This window comes from Macrobrachium rosenbergii, chromosome 3 (genome assembly GCF_040412425.1).
Source record: "Macrobrachium rosenbergii isolate ZJJX-2024 chromosome 3, ASM4041242v1, whole genome shotgun sequence".
NCBI classification, from domain to species: Eukaryota; Metazoa; Arthropoda; class Malacostraca; order Decapoda; family Palaemonidae; genus Macrobrachium; species Macrobrachium rosenbergii.
In genome coordinates, this window is record NC_089743.1 from 47452814 (window position 1) to 47468976 (window position 16163).

At 43.3% G+C, this 16163-nt stretch overlaps 1 protein-coding gene across 1 annotated transcript in view; it reads left to right on the forward strand.

The window, feature by feature from the left end:
- Positions 1-16163, forward strand: part of LOC136855124 (uncharacterized) — a 174356-nt gene that overhangs the window by 22962 nt on the left and 135231 nt on the right. The window contains exon 3 of the mRNA XM_067131979.1: positions 13892-14456. Coding sequence (XP_066988080.1) covers positions 13892-14456 — 565 coding nt within the window. The remainder of the gene's footprint in view (positions 1-13891; positions 14457-16163) is intronic.

Consider the following 16163-nt stretch of genomic DNA (forward strand, 5'->3'; position numbering starts at 1 on the left):
TCGGTAGTTGCTTCTAATAGACAGCACTCTTCTCTTCTCTCTCCGGGTAGGACGACTTACGCAGTTCGAGGTAATCCTTCGGCAGGCGTCAGGTTGCCCCTCAACGAATCGGTTGAGGCATTCCTGTTTAAGTCTCCGGCGTCGTTTCAGCTCGTAGGGACTTCTCTTAGGGAAGCAGGTGCTTGGGGGTGTGTGTTGCGCAATCAGACTGAGGCTCTTGCGCATTCTTTCTGGATGCGGTTCAAGTTATTATAATGCGGGTTCTAAAGAGTGACGGCTATGTCCCTTTGGATCCGTGGCTGTTGGCAGCCTAATTATTTATCTCGAGGGGTTTGGCTCACCAGGCGAAAGCTTTGGCTTCGTCTACGATGTTTGGAGCAAGAAAAGTCGAAATTTCTATCTTGGTCATCTTCCCCCAGTATCCGGACGTTCATAAGAGGGATTGCTTAGAACACCATTAGCCTTAGCTAATTCTTGTTCAAGGATGATGACGTAGCCAGTATGACGAACATGGTTTCTTCTAACTCGTGTCTCCGGTGTTGGCAATTATGCATAGTCGAGGATACAGAGTGTTGAAGTATCGAGACGATATAGTGTGTTGAAGTATCTAGCCGACACAGAGCATTGAAGTATCTAGACGACACAGAGCGTTGAAGTATCTAGACGATACAGAGTGTTGAAGTATCTAGACGATCGTTTAACTGGCCTCCTCTCCAGAGGAGCTAGTAAGAGCGAGGGAATTCTATGGAATTCTTAACATATTCCGGTAAGCGGATTCTCTCTCTTCCTCTGAGGGTTTTCACAACCCTAGAGAGAGTTCAATCGGTCCTTCACAGATAGAAGGGTTCCTGTACAACAGGGAACGGCCATTACCAGCTTGGAGAAGCTTCTTAAGGAGAATGTCTCTCTCTCTCTCTCTTTTAATTCCACGGTCTCATGTCCGAATGCGCTCTCTCTTCAGGTATGTCTCAGGAATCGCTGGGACTTCCACAACGAGAACGCTGTTATAGTTGGGAGCGATTCTTGCCTGTTGGATCGTTTGTGGTAGTCAGAAATGCATCTGACAGGGGAAAGGTCTATCGACTCCCCTCTTCCTGACGTTCATCTGTACACAGATGCCTCAGATCAAAGTTGGGAATCAACCTTGGAGGAATCCAGGCCTCGGAACGAGAGTAGTCAATAAATCTTCGGAAAATCAATGCTGTAAAGGAAGCCCTCAGTTGTTCTCAGTCTTAGTGCGCTACAGAGTAGTGGCTATGTTTAGCGACAGCATAATTGCCGTGTCGTATCTGAAGAACTCGGAGGGGAACAGGCTCACAGAACTCAATACTATACTATAGCACATAGTCCTGAGAGGGTGCGAAGAACGAAAGTGTATCTTCTTCCCCAATTTATATCGGGAGTCTTAAAGTACGGGCAGATTCGCTAGGTCGCTCTCGTTCAGGTATTAGGGGGGAGAGTGGACTTTGACTCTGGAAGTAATATGTCAGGTTCTCCGGAAGTGACCAGCAACTGTCGACTTATTCGCGACATGATTAAACCATCTTCTTCCGGATTATTTCTCTAATGGTATCCCTATTTCAATAGTCACCAAGGTGACGTTACAAGTTGGAATCACATGCAAGTGTACGCCTTTCCTCCATCCGGTCTCATTAATCAAGTAATAGGGAAATTACGGGAGAGTGTCAAGATGACCTGGACTCTAATAGCTCGCCCTAACACGCTTGGTTTCCGGAACTCCTAGAGCTCCCTACGGAAGTTCCGTTGTCCCTACCAATGCGAAACTACTACTTCACAGACGACCGCATTCTTTCCGTTCTTTTCCAAACCCTCGCGTGCTGGACCTAGTTGCAAGGCAACTGTAGAGAGAGCCGCTAAACAGTCCGGACCCCCTAAAACTGTGCCTAAATAGTTTTCTTTTAGATTAAGGGGATCGGCCGGTTTCCGACTTTTTTAACGACAGTTTGTTGATATATAGGGGGTTTGTTAAAGGATATTGTGTGGAACTTCTGGGGAAAAATTTTTGTTCAGTGACCTTAGGTTTTGTGACGCCAGAGCATTTTTCGGCCAAAAATGGACATTTTCAAAATGCATCTCCTCCTTTGCTTTTTGGTTTTAAGGGATGAGATTTGAACCACGTATAAAACACATATGGACCTTCGATACAAAGCCAGGATTTTGATTTTTCAATTATTTTTCGAGATATGAATTTTTTTTTTTATGAAATTTTCCTGGAAAAATTACAGAAAAAAATTGCCAAAAATCAGAAACTCAAAATATTAAAAATCCCCGGCTTTGTTTTAATCTACCATGTTTCCCCATGTTATATTTAAAATTTCATTTAGATTGGTCTAATACTAAGGGAGGAGATGCATTTTAAAGGCGAAAAACTTGTTTTGAGAAACGGGCCTTCAAAGTTTTAGTTACATAAAAAAAGTAAAAGGGACTTCAAAGACTGTGTTACAATTAATTCTATGGTTTTAATTTTTATTTTTGGGTATTAATTAATGCAAAATGATTATCAATAAGAATATTAATTGATTATTTATGTGCCTAAGACACATTCTTATAAATTTTAGGTTCCTGGTCCCCCATGTCTGATCTTGCTGCAAGGTATTACTCTAGGGTATCATAGTTGCCTACACTTTTTATTAGTGTCTCGAATCCATCCCTTGCCAAATGGATCCTGGGAATTACTTTACATTCACAATTAGGGATTCGTGATTCAAGTAATTCATCAAGTCTTGCTTCACTTATTATGATCATTTTATTTTCAGGATTGTCTATAGTATCAGCCTCCAGAGCTACTGCTTTCTTTTTCTAAAATATCTTTGCCCTTTGGTAGTGACGAACAAATAAAAAGGCGTTTAGGGGTGGATGTGGTTGGTCTCTGGTCAGCAGAGATCGCTGCCTCTTTTCGTTTGATGGGACACTCTCTCTCTCTCTCCGTCGCTCCATTCCCTCCATGGCACTAATTTCTTGAACTCTTTCTTCTACTTCTCGCCTGGACTTTTCCACTTGGCTTTTCCGCATTCTAGAAGCATGAAGTGAACTCTTGGACCTTTTAGGCACGGTGAAAAAACAAAAACACCGCAGAAAATACAGAGTTCAGTCAAGGCTTCCTTCTAGCTTGGAAGTTTATAGGCAACTCTCTAACAGTCGGTCGTCATGGTATGACGTGTGCGTTATCACTTAGGAATAACTAAAAACGTGCCGAGTAGGATATTACTGACATTATACATTTCATTTCAAAGGAAGTTTTCGTAATATATATCGCAAAAAACTATACCAGACTAAATCATTTGCGCTACTGGTGTTTTATGGGTATATAGTTATTGTTACATTTTAGGCCATAACTAGAGAAATCGGGCAAATTTTAGCATAATATTTCGTGGACACATTCTTGAACCCTATATGAAGCCATAGAATTTTTTTCAGCAAATCGAATTTTTTAAAGATTATTGGGTTTTTTTAGGCGGCCGATCCCCTTAAGTCAACCCGTAAGCCTTACCAGGTTCAGCTAGAATGGTATAGAAGTTAGTGTCGTAAGGAAGGTCATTCCATCTCTTGACCTTCCATAGCCAAAATAGCGGATTTTCCTTTATTCCTCTGGAAAATCAAGTGTCTTTCGTATTCGGCCATTGCTAACTACCACTCAACGATTAGCGGTATATTTAGTTTCCACATTCCTGAAGTTTCAAGTAGTAAGATAATCGTTGATTAAGTTCTTGTAAGATTGAACGTCCTGTTTTTGCCAACTTCGGGCGCCCTCTATTGGGACTTACTGGAAGTATTTCAATATTTATCTTGCTTTCCCTGCCTTTGAACCTATTGAAACTATAACGTTAAGACACCGAGAGTTGCCTTTTCTTACGGCTTTAGCTTCAGCTAAAGGGTTGGGTGAGCTTCAGGCAGTTTCGAGGTTGGGTTCCTGTGCGAGAATGATACATATTTGTCTGTCTTCCGGAATTTGCGGCGACGACAGAGTCGGAGGTTAAAACTCTGCCTCGTTCGTTTGGTCTTTATCTGCAGGTGTTCATTACTGGTGATCCAGCGGAGATACCTTTATGTCCGGGGGGAGCATTAAAGTCTGTTTATCAAGGGTTGCGAAACTTCTTCCGCTTCCGCACACACTTGTGTCTCCTCGAATCCTTCCCGTCCACTGTCAGAGGATGTGATTAGTTACTTCGGAGGGCTTCTCAGGGTTGTTCTTCGTCGTCTTCAGCTCTGTATTTTCCCGACCGCACAGTATTCGGAGTATGTCCAATTCATCTTCCTTTTCCCAGGAATTATTTACTGCCGTCTATTCTGGAAGCAGCTACTTGGAAGTCCGTCTCAGTGTTTACTCATTTTACTTAGTGATGTTCGATTCGCCTCACAGCGTTTAGCGGCGAAGTCTATTATGTAGGGTGCGTTCATTTACCTGAGGGGGTATTAACGCGGAGGTTCGGAGGGTTATTCTCTTAAGGGGGCGTTTACACGGTCAAACTGTTCGTCGAACGCGGTTCGCAGACCTGTGTTTGAAGTGATGTTCGAACGTGTGAATCGGGTATTTGGTTGTCGGACACATTGTCGAGCGGTTTGAAAAAGTCTGTTCGAGCCTGACTTTGTGGGCGGGGCTTCATTGTCCACAAACCGTTTGAATGTGAGAACGTGCATCGAACATCAAACTTCAGTTTATAGTTGTAGTAGTAACAACAGTAGCAACACCAATAACTGAGATCATGAGATGTCGCACTATTTTGCTCGTGTAGCGGCGAAGTCTATTATCTAAGGTGCATTCATTTAGCTGAGGTGGTATTCGCTTAGTGCGGAGGGTTATTCTCTTAGGGCACATTAGCGGTAAAGTCTATTTTCTAGGGGCGTTTATTTAGCTGATGCGGTAGTCGCATAGTGAAGAGATTCTTAGGTTAACCAGATAGAGGAATTCCTTTTAGTCTTTAGAATTCTTAGGCAACAGTGATAATATAATCACATGAACTTAGGTTTAGTACGTTTTAAGTATCTTAGTCTTTGATAGTTTCCCTACTAGAGTCCAAGGGGGTACTCTAGTAGGCTAGGCTATTTCATCGGCACCGAGATACTTTTTTGCTCGTCGATCGTCGGACCTTATTTTGTCGGCACCATACCTCCATACATGAGAGGCTATGAATAGCCACATGGGAGGTCACCGTACTCCTCCATACATGAGAGGTTCTGAAGAACCACATGGGAGGTCGATGGACTGAGACAGTACGGACCTGACGGCGATCAAAGTACTTTCCATCATGTCTCATCACCAAAAGCAACAATTGATAAGGTGAGTGTTTAACTAGATAGGTATCCTAGCCGAGAGTACTGACCTGACTCGATCAAAGTACTCTCCAACAGGTCTCTTCACTGAAACCATTGATTGATATGGTGAGTGTTTGGCTAAATGGATATCTTATGCAGAGCAGATTGGTGAGCTACCATCTCTGCGGTTGTCAAAGGGGCGTGCAATAGAATTGATCCCTCCTCCTCTAAATGTTGTTAATCAGGCTAATTCAGGTGTTCAGGAAGTGTATTGCAATATGAAGTTTTCATAATAAAACTAATATTGTAATACTTACCTGAACACCTGAATGATTTCCACCCTCCTTCCCCACATCAATTTTGACCTTGAATAAAGCAATTGACGAAAATGGGGCGTGTCGGCGCACACCTGTGTCAGCGTTGCCAACCGTTTGTTATGGTAGCTCAAGTGACAAGATTTTACCTGCAGCGTTGGTAACGCTGGCTGTTAAAATTCCCACTATAGCGGGATGGGTAGTTGAGAGTTGTTCGGGCTAGTGGGATTAAGGGCTAATTCAGGTGTTCAGGTAAGTATTACAATATTAGTTTTATTATGAAAACTTCATATATATATATAAAGATAAAATCCATGAAGGAAACAGAAACACTGGAGTGCTGTGAGGCCTTTCGACGCTATGTCCTTTACTTAGCAGACTGAAGAAATATAAAAGTATGTTTACCAAGAAAGCTCATATAAATGACAGATGGGGATTATAAAGGAAACATATGTACCTGGAATCCAACACAATTGAAGAATTAGTAGAACTGCCAAAACAGGATTAAATATTTAAGAGGTTTTTACAAAGGATTAGGATCAGCTGTTCAGGAGCAGGGACAGGACAATTAAAAGATTATACAGGTTCGTGACTGACCACCTAAAAATTTTTAGTACAACACAATAATTCTCTTTTTTTTTTTGTAAACAATAATAACTTTTTGCAAGATGAACATTTTTACAAATAAAAAATTGTATTAAACATACGGATATATATATAGAAAATATATATCAAGTAGCTTACTTGTAATTAAGTCAGTTATTTTATCTTTTAGGTCATTCCTGAACATTTTTCTAATACAGGGGTCCAAATAATACATGCCAGGGCTAAGATTAAAATTACAGCTGGAAGTAAGCTGGATAATAGCGGACTCCAATAGATTTCTTGAAGAGAAATCTTTCGATATGGCAATCACTGAACTTTCAGTCCAATTTATCCTGTGAGAGTTTTCACTTGAATGAATATAGCGTTGGATGCTTGTCCAGTTTTGACTGAATACTTATGTTGCTTAATACGTACATGTAAATCTTTGCTAGATTGGCCAATATGAAAAGAGGGGCAATCCAAACATGGAATTTTATATATTATGTTGTTGTTTTCTTTAGGGCTATTTTTTATTAACATTCTTTTGAGTGTGTTATTATAAGAAAAAACGAGGTTTACATTAAAAGGTTTCAACAATGATTTTATGCTTTCAAAACCACTAAAATAAGGCAAGCTAAGAATGTTCTTAGGGGTTTCTTTCTTCATGTTACTTTCACTATAAAACTTTTTGTGGGCTTTGTTATAACAAATATCTAGTATATGTGAAGGATAACATAAATCTGTCCCTATTTTTCTTATGTATTCAATTTCTTTATCCAAATACTGGGGACTGACAATGCGCAAGGCTCGTAAAACATAGAGGAAAAAATTGATATTTTGATGTTGAGGTGATGGCCTGAATAAAAATGGACATAAGTTAAGTTGTTGGTTGGTTTCTTATAAATACTGAATTTACATTGAAATGGTTCTCTATGTATTAAAACATATAAGAAAGGGAGGCAATTGTCTTTTTCTAATTCTAACGTAAACTTAATGGATGGTACCTGGTTATTCAAATTACCTCTTAAATATTTAATCCTGTTTTGGCAGTTCTACTAATTTTTCGTTTGTGTTGGATTCCAGGTACATATGTTTCCTTTATAATCCCCATCTGTCATTTATATGAGCTTTCTTGGTAAACATACATTTATATTTCTTCAGTCTGCTAAGTAAAGGACATAGCATCGAAAGGCCTCACAGCACTCCAGTGTTTCCGTTTCCTTCATTGGATTTTATCTTTTATTTATATATTCATCACGTTCCATGTTTTCGTGATTCAAGATACATTATATATATATATATATATATATATATATATATATATATATATATATATATATATATATATATATATATAATATATATATATATATATATATATATATATATATATATATATATATATATATATATATATATATATATATATATATATATATATATATATATATATATATATATATATATATATATATATATATATATATTATATATATATATATATATATATATATATATATATATATATATATATATATATATATATATATATATATATATATATACTGTATATATATATATGTATATGTATATATATATAGATATATGTGTATATATATATATATATATATATATATATATATATATATATATATATATATATATATATATATATATATATATATATATATATACATACATTTGCTCCAACACGATATACAAACTGTCGGTCCTTTACCTTAGGAATTACTTTCAGTGTAGACTGGAAATGGCCGTTAAATTCTTGAGCAAGGTGGTTAGGCAGTATCTACCACTTCCTTTGTGTTCCTGCCAGCTGCCCTGGAGGTTACGATGTCCGCCATCTTGTAGAGGATGTCTGCGTGAAGGTGAAGGAAGTCGCCTTGTGGAAGTGACGTTCCTGGCCGTTGCAGTAGCTCCTGCCTTCCGAACCTCTGCCGTAGCTCCTGCATCAGCTGTCCTGATCATGCCTGCCGCTTCCGGTGTTGGTGTCCTGGGCTGCTTCCATTGTGTTCCTGCCTAACCGCTCTGGAGGTTACCATGTTTCGTGTCCACCATCCTGTAGAAGATGTCGGAGTGGAGTGAAAGGAAGTTGCCCTGTGGAAGTAGCCATCGTCTTCTTCATCTTATCTTCAATTTCGTCTTCTGCTGCCTCTTCCCTTCCTCTCCCGAGGTCCAAGGAAGTCCCAGGAATTGGACAGACCTCCGTCTGCCGAAGGGGAGGAAGGCTGCTTCTTCCCCTTGATGTCCTTGGACGTCTAAGGACTGCCTTCTTCTGAGGAGGCAGTGGGTCTCTCGTTGGCTCTTCCAGACCTTCAGGTTAGGAAACCGATTTGCATACCCCTGGGTTTTGTGTTTCAGAAGCCGCGGGCGCGCAGACCTCGGTTTGCGATCCCGTTCCCAGTCCTAGAGGCTCCTCCTCCAAGACGGGGACTGCTTTGGGCGCTCGTTTGTGAGCCGCTCCGAGTGCTCGAGATTCTATGGAATATTGAGTATCCCAATCTGGTCTGGAGAGTATTTCCTTGGCCTAGTTTGGGGGCAGTGCGAGAGAAAGGGCCGAGGCACCCAGGTGTCTCAGCTCTTCCTGCCAGCACCACAAGTGCTTCCCCGAGTGCTTGCCAGTGCTTGGTCGGGTTCCCAGCCTGGTGTCTTGATCCTGTCGGGTCGAACACCAGAAGAAGCAGGGAAGATATTCCCTTCAGGAGTCCTGCAGGACTTCTAAGGGACTGACTCTCTTCCAGGAGACAAGTTTCTCTCGTTGGCTCTTCCCACCCACGTGCGGGAACCAGTTCGCATTCTCTTGTGGGGTCTGGCGTTTTGGGGGCCGTGAGAGCGCAGCCTCGAGAGGCCGTGCCCTCGTTGCCAGTCTTGGAAGTCTGCATCTAAGACTGGTTCTGTGCCTGGCTCTTTAGATCTCTTAGGAAACTGAAAGCAGCCGCTCCCGATTTTTGGGAGTCTCGTGGGTAGCTTGAATTCTATAAATCACGAGCACTCTCCTGAGGAGAGGCACAGGACGAGAAAAAGTGCTGAGACACCCAGATGTTTGGGTGCTGAGACGCCAGGTGTCTTGATACTGCCTGCCAGCTGCTTCGGTTGCTCGGCCGGGTTTCTTACTTGTGTCTTGAACCTTAGGGTTCGAGCATACAGGATAGCAGACACAGAATTCCCCTTTGAACCTTCTCCTCAAGGGGCCTCGGCCTTGAAGGAGTTTAGAGTTCAGGAAACTAGCAATAGTTCACTTCAGACGAGTTCCGTCCTGTCCAGATCCGATTGTGTTCGCTCGATCTGCTCGGCTCCGGCCCCTGGTCGCACTTATGAGACTGGCTCGGCTTGCTTGCCCCACCCAGCCCTTGGTTGTGCTTGCGAGATTGGCTTGGCTTGCTCCGCTTGCCTCCCAGTTTGGATCGCGTTCGCGTGATCGGCTCGGCCCCACTCTTTTTTTTCCGAATTGGGTTCTCAGCTATGTTCGAGTGAACTTTTTGCTCTTCCCAGGAAAGCGCTTTGCCACGGCACAAGTGCTCTTCTTCCCCCGTGTGGCAATAATCTCCTTCAGTTGAGTATTGCTCATGGTCCACCTCTCATGCTGTTCTTACTGGCAGGACAGGTAGGGGTACTCTTTCTCCTCACCTGTTCTCTTTTCCTCTCAGTTGTTCCGAGAGGCATGAGATGGACAGAGAGAGCTCTTTGGAGTTTGGCTTCCTGGCGTGCTTAGGGTGTTGGTCACCTAATTCTCTTGTGGTACAACCAAGTAGCCGAGGAGGGTGTCATGGGATCTGTCAAGGCTCCCTCCAAGGGGAGAGGTACAGAGTTTCACGCTTGGGAAGCAGTAAGGGTCTTCCTCCTCAAGTTGTAATTGCCCTCGTTTTTCGGAGAACTTCACGCCGATTCGTCAGCGTGAGGATCCCCGGGACAGGACCACGACTCCCCAATGAATAATCTTCATCACCCGCAACCCTTGCGGTTCCCGAGGGGCTGAGAGTGTTGGGAGCCGCTGCAGTCCTTGATTCCGAGAGCATTCTCGACCAGATGAACTCTTTTCTTTGGAGAAGGAGTTCATTCAGGTTGAGACACCAAGCTTCTCCCCTGCCTTGACAGGGTCTGACTGACTGCAGTTCTGTGGGCAATTCTGGTGCTAAGAAGAAGGACTTTGTCCCAATTCGGACCTCCAGTTTCGTAAGTCCTGAGTTGGCTCGACCCTTAGGAACGAACCTTACCTGGTTCTGCCTTTCTCTTGCAGATTTGACAGAAACCTCGATAATCAAGGTTCGTACCAGGGCACTGCCTTGTCCTTTGGACAATGGCCAAGACCTTGGGGTCTTAGTCATCTCGACTCGACCTCAAGTTCAAACCAGCCCCCCCTCAACTCCTAAGAAGTCCCAGGCTTCGATAGAAGATTGCGGAACATAGCCCTCTCCTACCCTTCTAGGAAAGTGTGCATAACTGTGTCTCTTTCCACCCTCTTTCCCATAAGGGAGGAGGGAAGAAGGGAAGAGAGAAAGAAGTATCGACTGGGAAGAAGTTCTCTTACTGCAGATTCCTGGATGAAATGATACTTATAAAGTCTCTGGAGCTGGCAGCAACATTGCCGAGACCTGGGAATGGATTCCTTCAGGAGAAGTATCTATTTCCCTTAGGTCTCGGCAATTCTTATCATCTCGCTTCCTCTCCCGTGCTCCCGATTCAGGAAATGCCAGCCCAGCTAGAGCTAAGCCCGGCTAGAGCTAATTGTCTCGGTATCCTGTCATCTTGCAGAAGCTTCCCCATGCCGGAGAATGGAAGTCTGCTTCTATTCCTCGGTCCTTCTTTCCTCTTTGAAGTATGAGGAAGGAGTTAGGCTAATGTTTGATTGAAGGAACCTTCGAATATGCTTGCATATTCCCCTCACATCGTGTGTCTACTTACAGATTCACCGATCGAGGAATAGGCACACACCTGTAAGACTTTGTCTTGAAGGTGTGTGACTGAGACGATTAGTACCTTCTCATCACCGTCCTGGGCTCAAGGCAGCCTTCTGGCCTTCCGAGAGTTCAGGATGAGTTTTGCGACACTCAGTGTTCGTTGAACAACAAACCACAGTACTGTAGTGGCATTTGTCGACAAACAAGAGGGAATAGTTTTTTTCCGCCTGTTTCATCTGTCGACATTTGCAGGTACTCAAGTGTTCTATTGAGCACTCAACATCTCAATTAGCCAGATGCATCAACGGTGGGGATGTATTGGCAGGTGAGCTTGGCCTCGGGTTTGAGTGATTGGGATGGAACGTGCTGCTCACTCGAAGATTCACGAAGAGATTGCTCAATTGAGAAATCCCTACCATTTTTGTGTTGCCTCCCTGCACAAGTCGGTAGTTTTTTCTTGCTCCTTCATACCAGACCCAGGGGCCGCTAAGGCAGGGCATGCTGTCTTTCTGGGAACTTGATATCTACATTTTTCCCTCTGTATTTGTCTGTTTCGCTAGGGGTTCTCAAGCATTGCTCACCCCAAGTTACAGACAAATGCCGGAAGACTTCGCCTCTCGCCCGACCTGATAGCCGAGGCATTGAGAAGAATTGTGCTTGACCCAACCTCCTGTAGCAGCTACATCCCGGTGTGTTCAGGACTGGGAGACCTTCCAGCTTCCCTTGCAAGCATAGGCTTTCTCGCCGAGCGGCAGCGGCTATAGCTGGATATCTCTTGAAGTCCTCTGCAACACTCCCAGGGACTGGAGCTGTCTTCACTGGTGGGTGTCATTGTGGAACTCCTTCTCGGGTCAGAGCAGCTCTTCAAGTCTGGACTTCCTCGTCTTCTCTGTTTAGGGTTGCTTCTTTCCCTTTTATTTGTAAAGAACGTAGGGCCTTGCAACCTAGTCTTCTATCAGAAGTAGCCTTCTTCTCCTCAGTCAAGATTTAGCTATGGATGAGAAGCTTCTTTGGTCTTGCTGTCCCAGGGAACTGTTCCCTGGATGACATGTGACTCGTTTAGGGTTCCTCTCCCATGCTGCACGCACCCTTACGAGAGTCGTCGGATAGAGATGTGCCCTCGTAGGACCATCTCTCATCTTGCTCCGGCCTTGGCGTAGAAGATGGAAGAACAGGTGAGGGGGATCAATACCTCGGACTCCTTCTCAGATGTCGTAGGTGGACCCCAAATCCTTTGGCATCTATTGTCGGGTTTGAGTCGTCCTTGTTCCCCTCCTCCTTGGACTTTGTATCGATGATCCAGATCATTCATTACTTTGTCCTTTAGGGAGCTGTGGTACTTTCCAAAAAGGCTTGACACTCCTAACCTGGATGTCGTCAACATTTTCGCTAGTACTCTCTCTCCCAAGGAAGAAGTGTCTAAGGACACATCTTCCTCCTGACTTCGTGAAGCAGTCGAGGGAGGTACTCGGCAGCTGACAAAGATGATACCAGTACCTTCCACCTGAGAGCTCACGAAGCCGATAGTTTGGTACATCCCTCTCATCCCGGAAGTTTCTGTTGGGCTGGAAGCAAGACGTGGTCTCATAGACCACACTCTTGTCTTCCTATGGTCTTTCCCACAGGCCCTTGGAACCTTTTTTCCTTTGCCCTGTATTGGCTGCTCAACAAGTTGTGTCTTCTTACTTGGCTCCTTCAAGAGGACGAGTAGCATCTCGCCTAAGGTGTTGGTTCTGGAAGTGAGAAGGATATCGAGAGTGATTGGCCTTTCTTCCTCCTCCTTTCCCATCCTTCTACTTCTCCTCCTTCGGGATGAGAATAGGACTCGAACCAACACGTGCTGGACCTGGCGCTGATGCGGTAAGACTACACATCGAGCACCCGTTCTATTTTTCTCCTAGAATCATAGAAGCAATTCTGCTCCTTCCTCTAGCAAGGGGAGGATGGAGAGTCTGGCAATAAGGGAAACCCTATCTCAGCTTTTCCTTACTGCCTCAGACTCTAAGATTCTTCCAGCTATTTCGTATGAGTCACGTTTCCTCACTCATGCGAAAAGGTCCAGTATCTGACATTTGATCTTGCAGTTCTTACACTCCAATCAATATGTCAGAGGCTCAGGCACTCCTCCTCACTCTTTCGACCAGGAGGAGTAGCCCAGGTGTGCAGAACTCCAGTCAGTTCAGGAGACTCACTCAGATTCCTCCCTCCAACCAGTGAGTCTTCCTAATGTAAAGGATTGATGGTTTGTATATCGTGTTGGAACAAATCACAATTTTTGAAAGTAAATTGTATTTTTTGTGACTATACAAACCTGAAGCCTGCAGTCCTTTACATTACATATTATGCCCACCTCATGCCACCCCTCAATCTGAACCTGGACCGAAAGGCAAACTGGAATGTTTACAGCTGGGCAGGCGGTTATTCCCACCTACCTGTTGGTAGTTACTGCCTAACCACCTTGCTCAAGAGTTTAATGGCCGTTTCCAGCGTATGCTGAAAGTAATTCCTAATGTAAAGGACCTCAGGTTTGTAAAGTTAAGAAATATACAATTTACTTTAAAAAATTGTGATATTTGCTGTGTGTTGTAACTTTTGTATCAGAATTTTTAGTAGGTCCGTAGGTAAGATCCCACCAAAATTGAGTTACAGTAATTTTCGTTTTGAAGTGAAGGTGAGATAAGCTATTATGGAAGATGCTAAGAAACTGGCTTATTTATAGGGGATTAGTGATACAAGTATGGGTCGTGATTCAAACAGTGGTTCCATTTGCTCTCTGAGGGTTCATTTGTATTTTTTTCACAGAAATCAGATTGAATTGGATAAAGCTGTTGAGATTCCAAAGAAAAAGCCTAGTTATGATGGTTGGCAAAATGACTGTGAACAGCATAAGATCCCATCTTTAGTTTTGCCCGTCTTCGTGGCTGGTAATGATTCAAGTCTTTGTATTTCTTCAGATGCGTCAAGCAATGCAAGTTTCTCAAGTGTTTTTAACCATTCACCATTACAGTTGTCACCTAATTGTACAAAACCTCAAACTTCTCCAGGAGTTGGGACATATGAAGCACCATTATGTCAAATTCATGATAATCCTTGTGATCATGTAGGTCAAATAAGCTGTTGTCTCTCACCCAGTACTTCAAGATATGGGCTTTCTAAGAGCCACCAGGATCCTGTCACCGATAACGCATTCTTTCCTCATCTGCCATCCATTTGTAGAACTCCAAAACACCTGGGGAAGAATCCAACCTATAACTGTTCAGGGCCTGGTCATATACATGAGAGTTCTTCACCATATCAAAATCATCTTCATCATCTTTCTTGTAGTAGAGCAGCATTTTATGGAACATCTGAAATTTGTTCCCTAAAGGTTTGTTTAAACTGATATGTTTTGCAAATCATAAATGTGCTAATTATGTTTTGATATAAGTGTAATCTATTGATTTTATATATGTAACTGATCAAGTAATTACATAGCTATTAGTTTCTACTTTAACGGCTGCTTTAGATTTGAAATTTGCGGTAGTGCTCTTTTGTTTTGGTACAGGTAAGTGCCCTGCCCACTTCTGGGGAAGTACAGTATAGGTACAACATAGCTGAAGAGCTCAGTTCATTTCTGCTACTCAGTAACTATACATCGGTTGTTCAGCAGCTTTGTTTTGATGTTCAGGAGTAATCACCAGATGGTTTTGATTGTTATCAAAGGATTTGGTGAAGTATTCTGTACTTTGGTAGCCTCTGGGCTATGTTTTCTTAACTTAGATATGCTTAGCTTAGACTTTTGTGGTTCTTAACTTAGATATGCTTAGCTTAGACTCTTGTGGATTTTTGACTTATTATATCAGACCCAAGAGTGTCTGATATAGATTGACTTCCTCTAATTATGATGCTTATTCAATATGTTTTCATTGCTGAGGACAAATTTTTTCTCCTGACTTGACATGCGAAGAATGTAGAAACTGGGACGAAGTTAAATGGGGAATTTTGACCGCTCATTGAGATAAGCTAGAGAAGGCTAGACATGAAAGACGGCTGCTAGAGCCGAGGCTAGAACTTCAGTGTCTTCCGCTCCTAAACCGGTCCTTTCAACACCTGTGACTACTTGCTCGCCTATGCCTACTTCTTTTGCACTTCCCACTACTCCGTTACCTGGCTCCCATCTCTCTGAACCTAGTACCATTGCCAGTCTCGAAGCACGGATCAACAAGAAATTTGGCACATTAGTGAATACAGTCACTCAAATAGAAGATTCAGTAAGAGTCCTTTTGGACAAGGCAAGTGGTGAACCCAGTGCAAGTGTTGTGTCAGTGGAGGGGTGACTACTTGTCCCACCGGTGCTCCTAGATGGAGGTCCTACTAAACTCCCTTGCACCTGGGAGGAGGCAAACCGTAAGTCCAAGGAAGGTCAGTGGGGTTTGCCCACGAGTAGTTGCTCCCTCAACCAAATCTGCTGCTATTTCCTAGGTTTCAGTGGCTATGTGCTGGTAAGGTGTCCTAGTGGATCACACCTTATCTTCCAGTGGTTCAGATTCAAATGAGCCTAAAGGATGCAGTTGGCATTTTCATGATTCCTCCAGGGCTTTGAAGAGGCATGTATTGGAGGTTCAGAACACTTCAATCCCTCATAAGCGCCATATGGACCAAGAGCCCCCTTGTAGCTATTGGGACAATGGTGATGGAGAGCTCCCAGTGGATACTGAGCTCCCAATGGCTCACAAGCGCCCATTGGCTCCCGAGTGCCAAGTGACTCACAGACGTCCAAAGGGAGCAGATCACCCCATGGGATCAGAGCTCCCAGTAGCTCTTAAGCGTCCAATGGGATCAGAGTGCCCAGTGGCTCCTGATTTCCCAGTGACTTCTAGCTCTTGTGCAGTTTTGGTCTATGCTTCCGAAGGTTTGTCTGATTCAGATGTCCCGATAACAGCCGGTCAACCTGTTTCTGCGCCCTCTAATAAGATTCAAGGTACAAAGGTTGTACAATGGCTTGGGGTACTTTCTTGTGCCGATAAGGCTATTAGAAATGGGGCCCAAGAATTAGGTGCTCTCTCTTTTGTACTGGCATGCTAAAGAAAAGGGA